This window comes from Dermochelys coriacea, chromosome 1 (genome assembly GCF_009764565.3).
Source record: "Dermochelys coriacea isolate rDerCor1 chromosome 1, rDerCor1.pri.v4, whole genome shotgun sequence".
Lineage (NCBI taxonomy): Eukaryota > Metazoa > Chordata > Testudines > Dermochelyidae > Dermochelys > Dermochelys coriacea.
The window spans coordinates 353,112,564-353,129,004 of record NC_050068.2 but is presented as its reverse complement, the minus strand read 5'-3'; the positions used below and the strand labels follow the sequence as shown (position 1 = coordinate 353,129,004).

Genomic DNA, 16,441 nt, shown 5'->3' with positions numbered 1-16,441 from the left:
ATCCACTACCACCTTTGGTAAATTGTTCCAATGGTTAATGACCCTCACTGTTAAAAAGCTATGCCTCATTCCCAGTCTTTGTCTAGCTTCAACTTCTAGCCACTCGATCATGTTAGAGCTTTTTCTTCTAGACTGAAAAGCCCATGAGCCCCACATATGTAATTTACAGACTGATCAAGTTACCCCTTAACCTTCTCTTTGTTACAATAATCACCTGTCAGGAATCGGGGCCTGCATCAGCTCCAATCTCCAGGCAACCTAATGAGCACAGCTGGCCTGTAGCAGGGTGCCTGACGGGCAGGAAGAGTCAGCAGACTAGCTCTCTAGCCCAGCAGCAGTTAAGTGACTGCTCAAAGATTCGCCCATGACCGTGATAGCCCCTATGATTGCTAGTTCACAGCACTGCCTCACTCCAGGTAACCTGTCTCTGAACCTGGGCTCTGACATCTGGCCCCCGAACTCTGGCTCTAACCATCAGGCCTCACTGGCCATATCCAGGTCTCTGAGTCTATCACTCTAAGGCAGGTTTTCTAATCCTTTAATCATTCTCGTGGCTCCTCTCTGAACCCTCTCCAATTATCAACATCCTTCTTGAATTGTGGGCATCAGAACAGGATTCCAGCAATGGTTGCACCAGTGCCAAATATAGAAGTAAAATAACCTCTCTGCTCCTGCTTGAGATTCCCCTGGTTATGCACCCCAGGATCCCACTAGCTCTTCTGGATCCTGCATTGCACTGGGACCCCATGCTGAGCAGATTATCCACCACGATCCTAAATCCCTGCTTCCCAGGACAGAGTCCCCCATCCTGTAAGCGTGGCCTGCAGTCATTGTTCTGAGATGCATACACTTACATTTAGCTACATTAAAATGCATACTACTTGCTTGTGCCCAGTTTACCAAGCAATTCAGACTGGTTTCGGTGACCTGCCCTCTTCATTATGGATCATGCCCCAATTTTTGGGTCATCTGCAAGCTCTATCAGCGATGATTTTATGTTTTCTTCCAGGTCACTGATAAAAATGTTAAATAGCATAAGGCCAACAACCAATCCCTGCAGGACCCCACCAGAAACAGTCCCACTCAATGAGCCCTCATTTACCATTACACATTGAGACCTGTCAGCAAGTTTTTAATCCATTCCATGTTACTGGGCATTGCAGAACTAGAGGGGTTCAGAGAAGAGAGACAAGGATGATCAAGGACTTCAAAAAACTCTCACATGAAGCGAGATTGAACAGATTGGGATTGTTACCTGGGATAAGGAACATGATAAAAAAAAAAAAAAAAAAAAAGGTCTAGAGAAGGGAGATTGTGAGTTTCCATTCTCCCTGTCTCAGCACAAGAACAAGGGGACAAGCACTGAAACTGGAAGATGGCAAATTCAAAATGGATAAAAAGAAATACTTTTCCTGCCATACAAATACAACACATGTAACTAGATTGTGGAACTCACTGCCACTGGAAGTTGGTGAGGTCAAGAACTTCGCAAAAATCAAAAAAGGATTGGACACTGATACGGGTAACAAGACTATCCACTTAAAATAGTTAATGCTACAAACAATTCTGGATCGGACACTGAACATCCTATTTCAGGGCTTTAGTCAAACTAATGATTAGAGAGCAGGGTTAGATTTAATGTTAGGGCAAATTATCCCACATCTGCTACGGCAAGGTTCTTAGCCCTAGTCTACATTTAAACAGTTCACATAGGTACGGCACTCCCACCTGAGTGCCACAGCTAGGCTAACAGCTAAATCGACAGAAGAATTCTTCCATCGACTTAGTTACTGTCACTTGGAGAGGTGGCCTCGAGCAGGGGAATAACCCTTCCGTCACTCTAGTCTGTGTCTGTGTGTGGCTATGGTGCTGTGGCCATGCTGCTGTAGTGTTCCTAATGTAGACATGGCCTTACTCCTTTCTTTGCGGGGTCTGGCACTGGCCACTGTTAGAAACAAATACTGGACTAGAGAAGCCTGGGAGCTCATCCAGCCTGCTCAGACCGATGTTCCTGTGCGAATGGCTGTGTGCACCTGTGTGCAGACAATGTCAGGCGGGGAAAGGTTCTTACCACCAGGCCTGCAGGGTCGGCTGTGGGGGAGATGGAGTAATGAGAAAGTTTGGGACCTTCAGAGTCAGGACGCTCATAAAATATCAGCTGCCCCTGGCCATCCTGAAAAGGAAACAGAGAAGTGCGTCAGTGCAGGAGGTGGCTGCATGGCTCCCCTGCCTGCAGGCCAACATACCCACAAACTCGAGTGAGTTCGGGAGAGGCCCAGAAACACTCTGGGGACGGAAGGAGCGACTAAGGAAGAGACGAAAGCCAGATTTGTCTGGTTTGGCTCAGACATGCTGGTGGGGACCCAAGAACACCCCTGCAGTTATACAAGGGCGTGAGCCCCATTGAGCAAGCTCCAGGCCGTGTAACCAGGGGAATCAGCAGGGCAGGGCCAGAGGGTCGAGTCTGTAGGAAATGGGTCTACATTAGCAGAAGTTTGCTAGTAAGTTACTGGTTATACAGGTGTAGCTCCCTTGGCAAACCCCGCTCCTTGTGCGGCACAGCACACACCGACACACAAGCGCATCCCGCTTCCCGCAGCAAAACAAACTAGGGAGAGAGAGGGCCCTTGATGTCAGGATAACTGCAGCAGGGCTCGGGCCGATACAAAGACGCCCTCACCTCCCTGGGGCATTACTGCACTGGCTCAAGTGTGCAGCACCCAGCCAGCCCCACACTCCTAACGCCCCGCAGAACGGGACAGCAGTGATCGGGAATTCATGGGAAAGGAGCTGCCAACCCCCTGGGATGGGACAGCAGGGGCCGGGAGAGGCAGTCCTCCCTGGCCACCCTGAGAGATGCGCAGAGCAGAACCCCCAGCCTGCAGAACCAGCCCCGGGGCTGGGGATTGGGATGCAGGAGGGGGGTGGGCTCTGGGAGGGAGGAGGCGGCAGGCTCAGGGCTGGGGGTTTGGGGTGCAGGAGAAGGTAAGGGTTCTGGGAGGGAGTTAGGGTGCAGTAAGGAGCTCTGGGCTGGGGTGTAGGAGGGGGTGCAGGCTCAGAGCGGGCCTGGGGGTGGGGCTCTGGGAGGGGGATGGGGGGCAGGAGGGAGCAGGCTCGGAGCTGGGGGTGGGGCTCTGGGAGGGGGATGGGGCAGGAGGGGCAGGGGCGGAGCTGGGGGTGGGGCTCTGGGAGGGGGATGGGGCAGGAGGGGGCAGGGGGGGCTCTGGGAGGGGGATGGGGGGCAGGGGCGGAGCTGGGGGTGGGGCTCTGGGAGGGGGATGGGGCAGGAGGGGGCAGGGGGGGCTCTGGGAGGGGGATGGGGGGCAGGGGCGGAGCTGGGGGTGGGGCTCTGGGAGGGGGATGGGGCAGGAGGGGGCAGGGGGGCTCTGGGAGGGGGCTGGGGGGCAGGAGGGGGCAGGCTCGGGGCTGGGGGGGCTCTGGGAGGGGGCTGGGGCAGGAGGGGGCAGGGGCGGGGCTGGGGCTCTGGGAAGGGGATGGGGCAGGGGGGGCTCTGGGAAGGGGATGGGGGGCAGGGGCGGGGCTGGGGGTGGGGCTCTGGGAGGGGGATGGGGCAGGAGGGGGCAGGGGCGGAGCTGGGGGTGGGGCTCTGGGAGGGGATGGGGCAGGAGGGGGCAGGGGGGGCTCTGGGAGGGGGATGGGGGGCAGGGGCAGAGCTGGGGGTGGGGCTCTGGGAGGGGGATGGGGCAGGAGGGGGCAGGGGGGGCTCTGGGAGGGGGATGGGGGCAGGGGCGGAGCTGGGGGTGGGGCTCTGGGAGGGGGATGGGGCAGGAGGGGGCAGGGGGGGCTCTGGGAGGGGGCTGGGGGGCAGGAGGGGGCAGGCTCGGGGCTGGGGGGGCTCTGGGAGGGGGCTGGGGCAGGAGGGGGCAGGGGCGGGGCTGGGGCTCTGGGAGGGGGATGGGGGGCAGGGGCGGGGCTGGGGGTGGGGCTCTGGGAGGGGGATGGGGGCGGGGACTCCACGCGCTGCCCGCCCCCGCGGCGGCCAGCCAATGGGAGCTGCGGAGGCGGCGCGCGAGGCGGGAGGCGCGCGCTGACCGTTACCCCCCGGGCTCGCACCCCGAAGTCGCGCAGCTTGAGGCGGCCGCGGGGCGCGCGCAGGAAGGTGTCGGTCTGGGTGACCGCGCGGCCCGCGCCCCCGCTGAGTCGCTCGGCGACGCGCTCCGCGCGCGCCAGGTCCCGCGCGCGCGCCTTGAGCTCCAAGTTCCGCGGCATCCTGCGGCGCCCCCCCGCTGCCCATTGGCTGGTGCTGCCACGCGTCCCGCCCACTGGCCGCGCTGCCCTAGCCGCGGGACTCTAGGTCCTGATTGGCTGTCACTGGCCAACGCTGTACGTCGATTGGCTGATTCAGGCTTCCCCTTCCGGGCTGGTCTTGCCAATGACAAGGGTGAGTCCGCGAGCCTCGCTGACACCAGAGCACTCGCGCTGCCAGCGGCGCCGCTGGGACAGGGCGCTATTTGGCGTCCAACGAAGGCGGCAGGCGGCGCGGCGATTGGCGCAGGCGGTGCGGATGGGCGGAGATTGGCGGAGGAGGCGGCGCGGCGATTGGCGCAGGCGGTGCGGGTGGGCGGAGATTGGCGGAGGAGGCGGGCGGCGATTGGCGGAGGGGGAGCCGGGTGGGCGGAGATTGGCGGAGGAGGCGGCGCGGCGATTGGCGGATGCGGAGCCGGGTGGGCGGAGTTTGGCGGAGGGGGCGGGCTGCGATTGGCGGAGGGGGAGCCGGGTGGGCGGAGTTTGGCGGAGGGGGCGGGCGGCGATTGGCGGATGCGGAGCCGGGCGGGCGGAGTTTGGCGGAGGGGGCGGGCGGCGATTGGCGGATGCGGAGCCGGGCGGGCGGCGAGCCGGAGCCGGAGCCGGAGATGGAGGCGGAGGCGGAGGCGGAGGCAGCCGGCGCGCGCTGCCCGGGCGATGGCGAGTGCGCGGGGCCCGGCTCCCCCCGCGGCGCCGCCGTGCCCGGCCTCACCCGGCTCCGCGCCTTCCTGTGGTGCCGCGAGTTCCTGGCCGGCGCCTGGAAGCGGATCGAGCTCGAGGAGTTCGGCATCAGCCCGGTCAGGTACCGGGGCGCTTGGAAGCGGGGTCCGGGTGTGTCTGCGGCGGTGATCCGCCGGGTGACGCTCTCCGAGCCAGCGCTGCCGGGTAGTCATTAGGGTCCAGGGTTAACGCCCCTCTCCGAGCTCGTGGCGGGCTCGGGCAGACCCTGGGTCACGCTGGGGGGTGGGCGACAGGCCGGCAGCGTGTCCAGCGACAGCGCAGCGTCCGGGGCCTGGTTGTGGGGCGCGGGGGCCACCTATGGGGTGGGCTGTTGCTGCAGCGCCCCCAGGAAAGCTGCCTTGGCGCAGACCCCTGCACCCCCTAAAAAGCGGCTTGTCGTCGCGCTGGGGCTCCACTGCTGGGGGGAACCCACGGGCCACAGGGGCCGTGTCCTGACCTGGACCTGGGGCTTCCTCTCTCAGGCTGAGATCTGCGCAGGGTGCGGCCGGAGCTGCGCGTCTCCGAGCGCCCGCCTGTGAGCTTTGCCCCCGCTCCGCGCACGAGTCGCTGCTGCCAGCCCAGTCACACGGCTCGGAGGGGAGCCAAGCTCCGGCTAACCCCCGTGCCCAGGCCGCGAGAGCCCTGCCCCCCGCAGCCTCGCTCCTGGATCATCCCCTCAACGTGCCCTCGGGCCTGCCTGGGGCAGCAGCCCAGCCAGGCTTTGGGAAACAGACCCGTGCCTGCTGCCTGCGCCAAGGCTGGCACGAACCGGAGAGGGACGGAAGGGGGGTACTCCCTGACCCCCCGCTCTGGGGCAGGCCAGGGCCATGCTGGGAGCTCCCAGCAGGGTGCTGTCCTGGGCACAGCTGCGGCCCTGTGGGGGCCTGTGCCCAGGTCTCTCCACATGCAGGCGGAAGAGCCTGGGGCTCTGTGGGCACACGCAGCCGGCCCCTCGGCCAGGGCGTGCTCAGGGGTGCTGGAGGGGCCCGGTTCACGCCCACGGCAGGATCTGGGCAGGAGCTCGCTTGTGTGGGCTGAGGCTGAACTGGCCTGGGTGGGATCCGCAAACCTTCCGGGCTGGGCCCCGTCTCCTGGCCTGCCTAGCGCTGCCCCCGCCCCCCCCCAGCACCTGGGCTGCGTCCCAGCGCACCGGGCCCCGTGGCCTCTGATCTGGACTCTGCTCCCCTTTGCAGTGGGGGGGCTCAGTAACCTGCTGTACAAATGCAGCCTCCCGGACCAGATCCTGAGCGTGGGCGATGAGCCTCGGCAGGTGCTGCTGCGCATCTACGGGGCCATTCTGCAGGTGAGGCTCCCCCAGCCTGGCAGCAGGGCACAGGGGTGGGGGGGACCAGGGACCCACCAAACCGCTTCCTGCACTGCATTCGATGGCCTGGCTGGGGTCAGTGTGTGGGTGAACTGGCCCGACCCGGCCTGACCTCGTCAGCGACAGGCTCCCTGGCAGCCACGCACTGGGCCAGCTGTGCCCCCTGTCACCAGCCAGCTGTCGGGGTTATGCAGGCCTCTGCAGGGCGTGTAATCCACTGCCCCGAGGTGAGGGCCTAGGGCAGCCCTGCCCCCTCCCATCTGTGCCAGTGCCCCACAGCCCCCACCCGCAGCCCCCTGCCCCCCCAGCTCTGCCAGTGCCCCATAGTCCCCACCTGCAGCCCCTTGCTATCCCAGCTCTGCCCCCCAGCTCTGCCAGTGACCCACAGTCCCCACTCATAGCCCCCCTGGTACCCAGGCCTGCCCCCCAGCTCTGCCAGTGCCCCGTAGTCCCCACCCGCAGCCCCGTCCTCCCAGCTCTGCCAGTGCCCCGTAGTCCCCACCCACAGCCCCCTACTATCCTAGCTCTGCCCCCCAGCGCTACCAGTGCCCGTAGTCCCCACCTGCAGCCCGTCCTCCCAGCTCTGCCAGTGCCCCGTAGTCCCCACCTGCAGCCCCTTGCTATCCCAGCTCTGCCCCCCAGCTCTGCCAGTGACCCACAGTCCCCACTCATAGCCCCTGGTAACCCAGCCCCGTCCTCCCAGCTCTGCCAGTGCCCCGTAGTCCCCACCCGCAGCCCCGTCCTCCCAGCTCTGCCAGTGCCCCGTAGTCCCCACCCCGCAGCCCCGTCCTCCCAGCTCTGCCAGTGCCCCGTAGTCCCCACCCGCAGCCCCATCCTCCCAGCTCTGCCAGTGGCCCCGTAGTCCCCACCCACAGCCCCCTACTATCCTAGCTCTGCCCCCCAGCTCTACCAGTGCCCGTAGTCCCCACCTGCAGCCCCGTCCTCCCAGCTCTGCCAGTGCCCCGTAGTCCCCACCTGCAGCCCCTTGCTATCCCAGCTCTGCCCCCCAGCTCTGCCAGTGACCCACAGTCCCCACTCATAGCCCCCTGGTACCCCAGCCCCGTCCTCCCAGCTCTGCCAGTGCCCCGTAGTCCCCACCCGCAGCCCCGTCCTCCCAGCTCTGCCAGTGCCCCGTAGTCCCCACCCGCAGCCCCGTCCTCCCAGCTCTGCCAGTGCCCCGTAGTCCCCACCCGCAGCCCCATCCTCCCAGCTCTGCCAGTGCCCCGTAGTCCCCACCCACAGCCCCCTACTATCCTAGCTCTGCCCCCCAGCTCTACCAGTGCCCGTAGTCCCCACCTGCAGCCCCGTCCTCCCAGCTCTGCCAGTGCCCCGTAGTCCCCACCCGCAGCCCCATCCTCCCAGCTCTGCCAGTGCCCCGTAGTCCCCACCCACAGCCCCCTACTATCCTAGCTCTGCCCCCCAGCTCTGCCAGTGCCCCGTAGTCCCCACCTGCAGCCCCATCCTCCCAGCTCTGCCAGTGCCCCGTAGTCCCCACCTGCAGCCCCATCCTCCCAGCTCTGCTAGTGCCCCGTAGTCCCCACCCACAGCCCTCTGCTATCCTAGCTCTGCCCCCCAGCTCTACCAATGCCCGTAGTCCCCACCTGCAGCCCCATCCTCCCAGCTCTGCCAGTGCCCCGTAGTCCCCACCTGCAGCCCCATCCTCCCAGCTCTGCTAGTGCCCCGTAGTCCCCACCCACAGCCCCCTACTATCCTAGCTCTGCCCCCCAGCTCTACCAGTGCCCGTAGTCCCCACCTGCAGCCCCGTCCTCCCAGCTCTGCCAGTGCCCCGTAGTCCCCACCTGCAGCCCCTTGCTATCCCAGCTCTGCCCCCCAGCTCTGCCAGTGACCCACAGTCCCCACTCATAGCCCCCTGGTACCCCAGGCCTGCCCCCCAGCTCTGCCAGTGCCCCGTAGTCCCCACCCGCAGTCCCGTCCTCCCAGCTCTGCCAGTGCCCCGTAGTCCCCACCCGCAGCCCCGTCCTCCCAGCTCTGCCAGTGCCCCGTAGTCCCCACCCGCAGCCCCATCCTCCCAGCTCTGCCAGTGCCCCGTAGTCCCCACCCACAGCCCCCTACTATCCTAGCTCTGCCCCCCAGCTCTGCCAGTGCCCCGTAGTCCCCACCTGCAGCCCCATCCTCCCAGCTCTGCCAGTGCCCCGTAGTCCCCACCTGCAGCCCCGTCCTCCCAGCTTTGCCAGTGCCCCGTAGTCCCCACCCGCAGCCCCATCCTCCCAGCTCTGCCAGTGCCCCGTAGTCCCCACCCACAGCCCCCTACTATCCTAGCTCTGCCCCCCAGCTCTACCCGTGCCCGTAGTCCCCACCTGCAGCCCCGGCCTCCCAGCTCTGCCAGTGCCCCGTAGTCCCCACCTGCAGCCCCTTGCTATCCCAGCTCTGCCCCCCAGCTCTGCCAGTGACCCACAGTCCCCACTCATAGCCCCCTGGTACCCCAGCCCCGTCCTCCCAGCTCTGCCAGTGCCCCGTAGTCCCCACCCGCAGCCCCGTCCTCCCAGCTCTGCCAGTGCCCCGTAGTCCCCACCCGCAGCCCCGTCCTCCCAGCTCTGCCAGTGCCCCGTAGTCCCCACCCGCAGCCCCATCCTCCCAGCTCTGCCAGTGCCCCGTAGTCCCCACCCACAGCCCCCTACTATCCTAGCTCTGCCCCCCAGCTCTACCAGTGCCCGTAGTCCCCACCTGCAGCCCCGTCCTCCCAGCTCTGCCAGTGCCCCGTAATCCCCACCCGCAGCCCCATCCTCCCAGCTCTGCCAGTGCCCCGTAGTCCCCACCCACAGCCCCCTACTATCCTAGCTCTGCCCCCCAGCTCTGCCAGTGCCCCGTAGTCCCCACCTGCAGCCCCATCCTCCCAGCTCTGCCAGTGCCCCGTAGTCCCCACCTGCAGCCCCATCCTCCCAGCTCTGCTAGTGCCCCGTAGTCCCCACCCACAGCCCTCTGCTATCCTAGCTCTGCCCCCCAGCTCTACCAATGCCCGTAGTCCCCACCTGCAGCCCCATCCTCCCAGCTCTGCCAGTGCCCCGTAGTCCCCACCCACAGCCCCCTGCTATCCTAGCTCTGCCCCCCAGCTCTACCAGTGCCCGTAGTCCCCACCAGCAGCCCCGTCCTCCCAGCTCTGCCAGTGGCCCGTAGTCCCCACCCACAGCCCCCTGCTATCCCAGCCCTGCCAGTATCCCAGAGTCCCCATCTGCAGCCCCTGCTAACCCAGCCTTGCCTCCGCTCTGCCAGTACCCTGGAGTCCCCACCCACAGCCCCCTGCTATGCCAGGCCTGCAGCACCCTCCGAGTTAGAGAAATGGCTCTGTTCAGCTTGCTGCTGCTGGGTGCTGACTCTGGGGAGCTTTTTGCATAGGACAGCGAAGGGTTCAAGGCTGAGGGGGTTAATGCCATCCTCCCTTCTCTGGTGGGCTTCTCAGACCCTCAAGGGGCCCCTCCCATGGGTGGTGGGGGTTCCTTTGTGGGGTTCCCCATGACTGTGCATTGGGGTGCGCTGTGAATTGTGGGTTTCCTGCCTCCCCACTCTGGCATCAAGCAGCATCTTGGGGTCACTCCCCCCATATTGTGAAGGGATGGGGGGATCCCAGGGTTACTGCCCCTCCTCCCAGGATTGTGCAGGTTTGGGGAGTCCCAGGGTCACTTCCCCACACCCTGCACAATCTGAGGGGGATGGGCACTCAGGGTCACGGCTCCTCCCCCGACTGCACAGATTCGGGGGTGTCTGCCCCTCACCCATGCCTTCTGTCTCTGCAGGGCGTGGACTCGCTGGTTCTGGAGAGCGTGATGTTTGCCATCCTGGCAGAGCGGGCGCTGGGGCCGCGGCTCTACGGGGTCTTTCCCCAGGGGCGGCTGGAGCAGTACATTCCGGTACGGTACGGGCCTCGCTGGGTGGCCTACCCTCTACCCTTCCCCCATGCAGGATGCCTGGCCCACAACGGGCTGGCCAGAGTACCTCCCTGCCTGAGTTCAAGGGCTGGTGGGGCCCAAGTGGTTCTTCCTCCGTGGCCCCAGATGACTGTTCCTGGCGGTGCCCCAGCTCTGTGCCCCTCCTGGCCAGCTTGCTCCCTTGTTCTGTCGCTTGGCTCAGACCTGTGGGCTCCCGGGGGCGCTGAGAGGGCTCTGTCCCTCCCCCGGCGCTGGAGGCTCCGTGCCAGGCCAAGCGAGCCCGGGGTCCCTGCTGCCCCCATCCCATTCCCTGGAGGCCAGGCTGTCTCATGCTTGCCGCGTGTCCCCAGAGCCGGCGTCTGTGCACAGAGGACCTGCAGGACCCCGACATCTCCAGGGAGATAGCAATGAAGATGTCCCGCTTCCACGGCATGGTGATGCCCTTCAACAAGGAGCCCAAGTGGCTGTTTGGGACCATGGAACGGTAACACCTGCCCTAGCACTGCTCTGGGGTTCTCTGGCCTGTGGGCTGCAGGGGGGGGGGGCTGCGTCCCACTGGGGGGGACCTTTCCCCTGCAGGAGTGGGGGGCCTGGCTTGTGTCTGGGAAGGAGTCACCTCCCATCACTTTGCAGTAATAGTTCTGAGGGGAGCGCCCCCCCACCCCGATCCTGTGCTGCAGGGTCTCTGTCCATAGGTGTCCTCTGCCATGAGGCCAGGAGGGAGACTAATGGGCCCTGTCTTGCTGTGAGTGGAGGGGCCCTTCCCCATCTCACTGCTGGGGGGGGACTGAGTGGCTGGGTGTCTCCCCATCTCACTGCTCCCAGGGGAGGCGAGTTGGGGGGGGTCTCATGGGGGAGGGGAGTGAGTGTTGGGGGAATCCCCATCCCACTGCTCCTGGGGGTGGGGGGGGGGGTCTCCCTTGCTCCCAGGGGAGGAGGGCTGGGGGCCTTGCCCTGCGGAGGTGACAGGACCCTGCTCTCTAGGTACCTGAAGCAGATTGCCGAGCTCACCTTCCCTCAGGAAGCCCAGCGGAAGAAGTTCAACCAGCTCAAAGCCTATAACCTGCAGAAGGAAATGGGGAGCCTCAGGTGAGCGCAGGGCCTGAGGGACTGCCATGGGCACGTGGGGGTCGGGGAGGACGAACTGCTGTTGGGGCTGGCCAGAAAGGTGCCCCTCCAGCCCCGCAGGGGTGCCTCTCGCTGCTGGTTCCTGCTAGCTCTGCACTGCAGCAGCCCATGGGCCCACCCCCCGTCTCCCATCCTGCAACGGCTCCCCCATGGCCGGCTCTGGCTCCCCTCCCTGTGCCCGCGGTCGGCTCTGGTTTCCCTATCCAGAGGTGGGCGGGTCTCTGCCCGGCACTGCTGACGCACAGCGAGTGGCAGAAGCTAGCAGCGTTGGAGCCCGCTCTCCTTGGGGCTCCCTCTCGCAGCGCCCCGTTCTGGAGAGGCCTGGGGGAGTGGGAGCGATGAAGCAGGCTGTCTACTGATGTCTCTCTCCCCTGAATTCCAGGGAGCTGCTGGAGTCCACGCCCTCCCCTGTGGTTTTCTGCCACAATGATGTGCAGGAAGGTGAGTGGCAGGGGGTGAGATGCCCCCATTGTCTGTCGGCAGTCGCCATTGCCAGCCGGAATAGCCCAGCCTTGGGCCTGCTGGGGCCTGAGCCACCACTACAGTGTGGCTCCCCTCCCCACAGCCTCTCTGGGGTTAGGTCGGGGGGACCTTGCTGGCCTAAGCACATCTTGTCCCGGAGAGCAGCCTAAGCCCTGCCTAGGGACCGCCCTGGGGGCCAATCCTGCTTCGGCTCCAGGGCAGGGCTACATGGGACCTGAGGGGCTCCCCCAGCTCCGACTCCTCCACCCTGCCTGTGTCGCTTCCCTCAGCCCTTGCAGGCTCCCCAAGGCAGCCGCTCTCACCTTTCCTGTCCCTTTCTAGGGAACATCCTGCTGCTGGCTGGGCGTGAGTCGCACCCCAGCGACAAGCTGATGCTGATTGACTTTGAATATAGCAGCTACAACTACAGGTGGGTGACGGGAGGCGGGGGCGGCCATGGGGAGCGGAGCTAATGGGGGGCAGGATGGGTATGGTGCCGAGCCGTAAGCTGGCGTGTATAGGGCATCCACTGCCCAGCCCAGTGCTCTCCCTGGGCTGTGCGACCCATGTGGGGCTGTCAGGCCGGCTCTGGGGACGGCTGTCCGGCCTGGTGCTCTCCCTGGGCCATGCGACCCATGCGGGGCTGTCGGGGCAGTTCTGCTGCGGATGCCCGGTGGGGTGAGGTCGGGGCCACGAGGAGGCTGGAACCCTGTGAGCATGGAAGCTCCTAACCCCCCCCCCCCCCCTGCAGGGGCTTTGACATCGGCAATCACTTCTGTGAGTGGGTGTATGACTACACCTACGACACGTGGCCCTTCTACCAGGCCTCCATGGAGAACTACCCCACGCGTCAGCAGCAGGTAACAGCCGACTGGTTGGGGGGGCCCCTGGGGAGGCCGGAGGGCGGGCAGGCAGGCAGTGAGTCCGATCCTTGCCAGGCTGCTGCCCTGTGGGGTGAGGTGCTTGCGCTCTGGTTGGTGGGGCTGTAGCTGTTGGGATTGTTGCTGGGTGTTGGGCCCCTTTCTGAGCCCCCTGCCCTGGGGAGCTCCCCCACTCCTCCTGGGGGAATTCTGTGCCAAAAACTTAAAAATTCTGTGCAGAATATTTTAAAATTCTGCAAAATTCTGCATATTTTATTTGACAAAGTAACATAGTATAATCACGCCAGTTTCAGTTAATTTGGTAATTGATTTCAAAATGCCTGTCGGCAATTATCTGTAACAGTACAGACAACAAAAAACCTTCAGGAAATGTTTCTTGACAAATAGTTCCTCACTAGGCATGTTAATACAGACCTTTGAGTAATTCATTTCTACTGTAATACAGAACCGGATTCCCACCCCCCTCAGAAGTAGTGCAAAGGCTGGGGAGAGTCGGGGTAATGGAGGAGCTGAGGGAGAGGGAAGGAGCCTGGGAATGAAACTGGAGGGTTGGTGGGTATGCCTCGGAGAAGTATGGAAAAGGGTTTTTTGGAGGGGAGGGGATTGTTAGGAAGTTGATTGAGCCTCCCCCATGCAGACCCTGGCTGACCCTTAGCCTCTCCCATTCAGCCAGGAACATCTGCCCCCATCCCCTTGTGGCCCTGTACCCCATTCCCATTCAGCCCCTGGGTCAGTGCTGTCACCCCACTAGCTCCTGTGTCCCCACCCTAGTCTGTCCCCCGCACTTGCCCTTCTGAATCTATGTGACCGCCCGCAGCCCTGTGTGCCCCGCGCTGTCCCCCTCCCAATATCCCATGCCTCCTCGCCTGGCCCCATGGGCAGGGCGCTGTGAGGAATTCAGCCTCTTCACCTCCCTCTCCGTAGCGTGCTGCTCCGTCCCTGAGTGAGCTGCCCTCTCTTCTGGGTCCACAACGGTCTCTGGTGCGTAAAAGGGGTAACTGCAGCACCTCCCCAGGAGAATCTATAATTCTGTGGGGAGGAAAAAAAAAAATCTGTGGGGGACATGAAATCTGTGCATGCGCAGTGGTGCAGAATTCCCCCAGGAGTACCCAACTCACTTTGGGCCTCGCCCAGCTGGGCAGGTAGGCAGAGCCCTAGTTTCCCCATCGCCTGCACACCCCAGCTCCCCATCCTGCGTTTGGGGCCTGAGGCTGAGACTTGCTCGCCCTGCCTGCAGCTGCACTTCATCCGGCACTACCTGTGGGAGGACTCGGTGCGGTGTGGGGACACCACGCAAGAGGAGCAGGCCCGCATCGAGGAGGAGATGCTCACCGAGATCAGCCGGTGAGTGAATGACCGGGGGCGGCAAGGAGAGACCCCCACACAGAGCGGGTGTAGGGGGCTGGCACGAGGGGACCCCCCACCCTGCTGCCCTCCCCAAGGACAGATCTTCTCTTTAAAGAGCCCTTCAGCGCAGTCAGGCATCTGTTGCAGGCTCCTTCTCCCAGCCTTGCTGCCCATCCTGGGGGTGCCTGAGGGGATCTGGAAGGGGAGCCTGGGGACTGGGGAGGCTGTGCAGGCTTGGGGTGGAGTCTGGGACATGGCACAGTGGGGGGGTCTCTTTCAGCGTCTCCCCAATGGCTGCTCTCTCCCCTCAGGTTTGCTCTGGCCTCTCACTTCTTTTGGGGCCTCTGGTCCATCCTGCAGGCGAAGATCTCCACCATTGAGTTCGGTTACCTGGTGAGCACAGGGCACGGGCGACCCTGCCCCTTGGCTCCCACAGGGCACTGCCCAGGGCTGCCTGCTGAGATGGGGCACAGGTCGGGGGCCCAGCCTGGCAGCCTGGATTCAGCGTCCTGAGGGGCGTCTGTCCTAAGCTATCCCTTTGCAGAGGACGGGAGGGACCTGCCCCGCTGAGCACTGTGGGTACCTGCTGCCTCCCTGTGCCCGGCCCTCAGTGCGACTGCACGTGGATCCTTAGTTCTGGCTCTGCCCCTACAGCTGGGGGGCTCCATGGGGTGACTGGGCTCCCCTGCCCCCATGGCTGGGGGTCTGTGGGGTGACTGGGTTCCCCTGCCCCTACAGCTGGGGGGCTCTGTGAGGATCCCTGTTCTGACCCTGCCCCCATGTCTAGGGGGCTCCATGGGATGACTGGCTTCCCCTTCCCCATAGCTGGGGGGCTCTGTGAGGATCCCTGTTCTGACCCTGCCCCCATGTCTAGGGGGCTCCATGGGATGACTGGTCTCCCCTTCCCTCACGGCTGGGGGGCTCTGAGGGGATCCCTGTTCTTGCTCTGCACCAGCCTGACGCTGTCTCCCTGCCCAGGATTACGCGCAGTGCCGTTTCGAGGCCTACTTCCAGCAGAAGGCGCAGTGCCTGTGACCAGCCCGCTCTGCCTGCCCCGCGCTCGCCTGCCTGCTGCCTTAGGACCCCGGCCTCGCCGTGCTGCAGACACGTGGGGCCTGGCTGGAGCAGCAGAGTGGCCCCTCCCCGGCCAAGGGACAGCAGCTGGCAAGGACTCCAAGGGACCAACGCCCCCAGACCAGCCTCCCTTGCCCCCCGGGTGGGGGCGGGGGGGCTGCCCTGGCTGGCCAGTGAGTAGTGGTGGGTTCTGAGGGTCTGGCTCACTCCAGGGCAGGGATCTCCTTGCAGGGTGTTTGGGGGAAGGGCTGGGCTGTCGGGGCAGGGAAACGGTTAATGTTCCGGTCTGGGGAGTGAGGGCATGGGCTGCCCTCCCCTAATGTGTGAGAGGATCCACACCCTCTCCAGGGTGGGCTGTGTGGGGCCGGCTCCCCCCGTACTGCCTCTCCCCACTGCCCATTGTCGGATGGTTCTGTGTGGACACAGGGGTCCTGCTGAGCAGGTCCCCTCCCTGGAGCAGGAGGGGCTCGGCTCCCCTGGGTTCCCTTCGAGTGCACTGGGGGCTGCACTGGACGTGTGCAGGGGTCTCCGCTCTGGGAGATGGGGCCTGGGAGCTGAATGTGCCACACGGGCATTGGCCTCTGCCCCACGGTTCTGTCCCTGCGTCTCTGCCTCCCCTGGCCTGCGGCGCTACCCAGCTCTGCCGCCCCACCCTTCTGCCCCCGTGCCCTTCCTGCACCCCACTCACCCGCTTCCTTCAGGCGTGGGGGGCCTGGGGCTCCGGCCTGCCGATGTAAGCTGGGGTCTCCTGGGGCTCAGCGAGCGTGGGCTGCATGGGGACGACCTGGACGCTCTGCCCCTGCCGCCGGCAGAGACCCTCCTGCTGGCCCCTTTTCTGGAGAAGCAGGGGGTGTTTGTAGGTGTGTGGCCAGCCCGGGATGCTGCCCCTGCAGGCAGTGCTGGCCTGGCTCCAGCACCGCTCACGGGATGAAGGTGGCAGCTGCCTGCAATGGGGGGTGAGCTCTAGCAGGGTCCCCTGCTCCGGCTGGGGGAGTTGGTGGGGGCCACCTCCCGCAGCCCTGCCCCAAAGCTCCTCCCTGCCTGGGCCCTGTGACTGGGGCTCTGCACTCGCTTTCTCTGCCAGTCCCCAGCGCCTGCTGCTGCTGCCCCCTCGGAGCCGAGCCCCTGGCAGGGCCCTCCACTGCCTAGCAAGAGACTGTGAACTCTGCACTCGGACCAATAAATGCCTGGCACTGTCTGCCTGTGTGTGTCTGTCTGTCTGTCTGTCCCTCCTCCTGCTCTGGGCACTCAGCGTCCCTGCCTGGGTCGGTCTGTCTGGCTGCAGAGCTACGAGGGTCCCCAGGGCAGTGGGCACCGAGGCCTTGGCCCGGTCGATGTGACTGTGATCTGTGCTC

General features: G+C 64.6%; 1 protein-coding gene across 6 annotated transcripts; it reads left to right on the top strand.

Annotated features, from left to right (window-relative positions):
* The first annotated feature begins 4,820 nt into the window (after positions 1-4,820).
* On the top strand, positions 4,821-16,284 carry CHKB (choline kinase beta). 6 transcript variants are annotated; one of them, XM_038422623.2, is made up of 11 exons: positions 4,821-5,068; positions 6,180-6,289; positions 10,063-10,176; positions 10,545-10,678; positions 11,179-11,283; positions 11,705-11,763; positions 12,127-12,214; positions 12,536-12,644; positions 13,903-14,009; positions 14,324-14,405; positions 14,991-16,284. In XM_038422623.2, the coding sequence occupies exons 1-11, from the start codon at positions 4,924-4,926 to the stop codon at positions 15,045-15,047; spliced, it is 1,110 nt and encodes a 369-aa protein (XP_038278551.1). In that variant the 5' UTR covers positions 4,821-4,923; the 3' UTR covers positions 15,048-16,284. The 6 variants fall into 6 exon arrangements, with proteins under 6 accessions (XP_038278551.1, XP_038278568.1, XP_043356263.1 ...); XM_038422640.2 differs by having other exon boundaries at positions 4,849-5,091; XM_043500328.1 differs by having other exon boundaries at positions 4,849-5,151; positions 11,164-11,283.
* Positions 16,285-16,441: the final 157 nt, after the last annotated feature.

Bases quoted from the DNA above. Each gene is read 5' to 3' on its own strand.
- CHKB (XM_043500323.1), top strand. From the start codon at position 5,891: ATGCAGGCGGAAGAGCCTGGGGCTCTGTGGGCACACGCAGCCGGCCCC. The intron at 10,177-10,544 runs GTACGGTACGGG...GCGTGTCCCCAG, and splicing joins GGCTGGAGCAGTACATTCCG to AGCCGGCGTCTGTGCACAGA. The intron at 14,406-14,990 runs GTGAGCACAGGG...CTCCCTGCCCAG, and splicing joins CCATTGAGTTCGGTTACCTG to GATTACGCGCAGTGCCGTTT.